At 44.6% G+C, this 4230-nt stretch overlaps 1 protein-coding gene across 1 annotated transcript; it reads left to right on the top strand.

The window, feature by feature from the left end:
* Positions 1–254: 254 nt before the first annotated feature.
* Positions 255–3131, top strand: LOC101730792 (trypsin-3). The gene is made up of 3 exons (XM_031906583.1): positions 255–284; positions 1344–1610; positions 2639–3131. Exons 1-3 carry the CDS (start codon positions 255–257, stop codon positions 2780–2782), a joined length of 441 nt encoding a protein of 146 aa, XP_031762443.1. The 3' UTR covers positions 2783–3131.
* The last annotated feature ends 1099 nt before the right edge of the window (positions 3132–4230 follow it).

Raw genomic sequence — 4230 nt, forward strand, 5'->3', positions numbered from 1 at the left:
AATGAGGTACCACCTATGGCAATCCCGCTGTAGGAGATCACTCGGCCAGGAGGATGTTGTTATTGACCTTATAGTGAAGTCTGTGGTGGCCGATTTGGGTTTCCTGAAGGAAAGGGAGATCAGACGCTGCACCTCAAATACCTCAAAATGGAGAAATATCAATCTGTGAGTGTCCTTGTCCTTCTCCTTGCCATTAGGACAGTTTGTACCAGCTTTTCTGGGGGAAATCTTGTAGGTACATTTGAATGTTATGAATGGGCGCCATCACCTCAGCGCTACTGCCGGCAAGTTGTTTTTGTTTTTTTGAAATTGCAGTTTGTCCTCTTTTGGTTTGTGTGGGGAATGGGATATGTATTGAATGCAAGTGCTTTATTTCATGGGCAATGGAAAGGCAATTTCAAGTCAAAATGGCTAATTTCTTTGCTTACAGTTTGTAAATAGTTGTACATTGTTTTGTTTGTTTTGAAAGATTTATTATTTGTTAAGTTTATACCAATAAAAAAATCCCTATCTGATCCCCCCATTGTAAGCAGCAGTCCTGCCCTGCTTTATGGCTGAGATTCTAGCTATCTGTATAACAGAGCATTCTGTCACAGTGGCACAGATCCTATCTGATCCCCCCCATTGTAAGCAGCAGTCCTGCCCTGCTTTATGGCTGAGATTCTAGCTATCTGTATAACAGAGCATTCTGTCACAGTGGCTCAGATCCTATCTGATCCCCCCCATTGTAAGCAGCAGTCCTGCCCTGCTTTATGGCTGAGATTCTAGCTATCTGTATAACAGAGCATTCTGTCACAGTGGCACAGATCCTATCTGATCCCCCCCATTGTAAGCAGCAGTCCTGCCCTGCTTTATGGCTGAGATTCTAGCTATCTGTATAACAGAGCATTCTGTCACAGTGGCACAGATCCTATCTGATCCCCCCATTGTAAGCAGCAGTCCTGCCCTGCTTTATGGCTGAGATTCTAGCTATCTGTATAACAGAGCATTCTGTCACAGTGGCACAGACCCAATCTGATCCCCCCATTGTAAGCAGCAGTCCTGCCCTGCTTTATGGCTGAGATTCTAGCTATCTGTATAACAGAGCATTCTGTCACAGTGGCACAGATCCTATCTGATCCCCCCCCCCATTGTAAGCAGCAGTCCTGCCCTGCTTTATGGCTGAGATTCTAGCTATCTGTATAACAGAGCATTCTGTCACAGTGGCACAGATCCTATCTGATCCCCCCCCCCATTGTAAGCAGCAGTCCTGCCCTGCTTTATGGCTGAGATTCTAGCTATCTGTATAACAGAGCATTCTGTCACAGTGGCACAGATCCTATCTGATCCCCATTTTCTTGCAGCTAAATCGCCCGGCATTTTACAACGCGTTTGTATCAGTAGTGCCGTTGCCCATACAAGGGGTAAGTCCTATTGAAGGCCGTTTGTGCCAAGTTTCTGGCTGGGGTTTCACCAGCACCATTGGAGGGAAGCCCTCGGATACCCTGCGAAGTGTGAAACTGCCCATAGTTCCAATGCGAAAATGTAACAGCTCCGCCTCCTACGCCGGACACATCACAAGCAACATGATCTGTGCCGGCTTCATCACTGGAGGAAAAGATGCCTGTCAGGTGGGTTTTATACTATGGCGGGGGGCCCCGTACCCCCAGTCCAACCCTGCCCTAGTAAAGATGCCATTGCTCAATACAGGTATGGCACCCATTATCCAGAATGCTCACAACCTGGGGTTTTCTGGATAAGAGATCTTTCCCCAATTCAGATCTCCTACCTTAAGTCTACTAAAAAAAATTATTTAAACATTAATTAAACCCAATAGGGTTGTTCTGCCCCAATAAGGGGTAATTATATCTTAGTTGGGATCAAGTACAGGTACTGTTTTATTATTACAGAGAAAAGGGAATCATTTAACCATTAAATAAACCCAATAGAGCTGTTCTGCCCCAATAAGGGGTAATTATATCTTAGTTGGGATCAAGTACAGGTACTGTTTTATTATTACAGAGAAAAGGGAATCATTTAACCATTAAATAAACCCAATAGGGCTGTTCTGCCCCCAATAAGGGGTAATTATATCTTAGTTGGGATCAAGTACAGGTACTGTTTTATTATTACAGAGAAAAGGGAATCATTTAACCATTAAATAAACCCAATAGGGCTGTTCTGCCCCCAATAAGGGGTAATTATATCTTAGTTGGGATCAAGTACAGGTACTGTTTTATTATTACAGAGAAAAGGGAATCATTTAACCATTAAATAAACCCAATAGGGCTGTTCTGCCCCAATAAGGGGTAATTATATCTTAGTTGGGATCAAGTACAGTTACTGTTTTATTATTACAGAGAAAAGGGAATCATTTAACCATGAAATAAACCCAATAGGGCTGTTCTGCCCCAATAAGGGGTAATTATATCTTAGTTGGGATCAAGTACAGGTACTGTTTTATTATTACAGAGAAAAGGGAATCATTTTTAAAAATGTGAATTATTTGATTAAAATGGAGTCTATGGGAGATGACCTTCCTGTAATTCAGAATTTTCTGGATAATGGGTTTCCGGATAAGGGGTCCGATACCTGTACAAGAAAACATTTTTTTGGAACTCCGTGGAAGATCCGTGGTTACCCTGTCGTTCTCTTGTAGGGAGATTCTGGGGGCCCCCTGGTGTGCGATGGGAAGGTCTATGGCGTTGTATCCTGGGGTCACAGCTGCGCGAACCCCAAATACCCCGGAGTATATACTGCAGTGGCCAACTTCCAAAGGTGGATCTACAGGACAATCGTTTAAGAGGATCCTATGGAATTTTCATTTTATTGCCTCCAGCCTCTAGTCATCTCGCCCAACTGCCCTAATCATAACCCCCCCACCCCTCCAGCCTCGGCCAATAGGGCAACTGCGCCCAACATGGTGCTGGGAAACTGCGCCCACCGTGAATTCATTTTCTTTACTTGACAATGCGGAAAGTCCCACACAGTTAGTCTGGGAGGCGCTGCTTTATCTGTTTATTTGCCAACTTGGTCTGTCCTTATGTTCTCAAGAACCCTGAATGTGGTGCTTAAATAGTGTAAACATAACTATAAACCCTGTGAGAATGAGGAATGAATGGGTATTGGGGAGTTGTATCAGGAGTCAGAACCAGCAGTGCAGGGAAGGGAAAGGGACAGACACAGTGACAGTTACACATAACTATAAACCCAGTGAGAATGAGGGATGAATGGATATTGGGGAGTTGTATCAGGAGTCAGAACCAGCAGTGCAGGGAAGGGAAAGGGACAGACACAGTGACAGTTACACATAACTATAAACCCAGTGAGAATGAGGGATGAATGGATATTGGGGAGTTGTATCAGGAGTCAGAACCAGCAGTGCAGGGAAGGGAAAGGGACAGACACAGTGACAGTTACACATAACTATAAACCCAGTGAGAATGAGGGATGAATGGATATTGGGGAGTTGTATCAGGAGTCAGAACCAGCAGTGCAGGGAAGGGAAAGGGACAGACACAGTGACAGTTACACATAACTATAAACCCAGTGAGAATGAGGAATGAATGGGTATTGGGGAGTTGTATCAGGAGTCAGAACCAGCAGTGCAGGGAAGGGAAAGGGACAGACACAGTGACAGTTACACATAACTATAAACCCAGTGAGAATGAGGGATCAATGGATATTGGGGAGTTGTATCAGGAGTCAGAACCAGCAGTGCAGGGAAGGGAAAGGGACAGACACAGTGACAGTTACACATAACTATAAACCCAGTGAGAATGAGGGATGAATGGATATTGGGGAGTTGTATCAGGAGTCAGAACCAGCAGTGCAGGGAAGGGAAAGGGACAGACACAGTGACAGTTACACATAACTATAAACCCAGTGAGAATGAGGGATGAATGGATATTGGGGAGTTGTATCAGGAGTCAGAACCAGCAGTGCAGGGAAGGGAAAGGGACAGACACAGTGACAGTTACACATAACTATAAACCCAGTGAGAATGAGGGATGAATGGATATTGGGGAGTTGTATCAGGAGTCAGAACCAGCAGTGCAGAGAAGGGAAAGGGACAGACACAGTGACAGTAACACATAACTATAAACCCAGTGAGAATGAGGGATGAATGGATATTGGGGAGTTGTATCAGGAGTCAGAACCAGCAGTGCAGGGAAGGGAAAGGGACAGACACAGTGACAGTTACACATAACTATAAACCCAGTGAGAATGAGGAATGAATGGGTATTGGGG

The sequence above is a fragment of the Xenopus tropicalis genome, chromosome 7 (genome assembly GCF_000004195.4).
Source record: "Xenopus tropicalis strain Nigerian chromosome 7, UCB_Xtro_10.0, whole genome shotgun sequence".
In the NCBI taxonomy this organism is placed as follows: Eukaryota; Metazoa; Chordata; class Amphibia; order Anura; family Pipidae; genus Xenopus; species Xenopus tropicalis.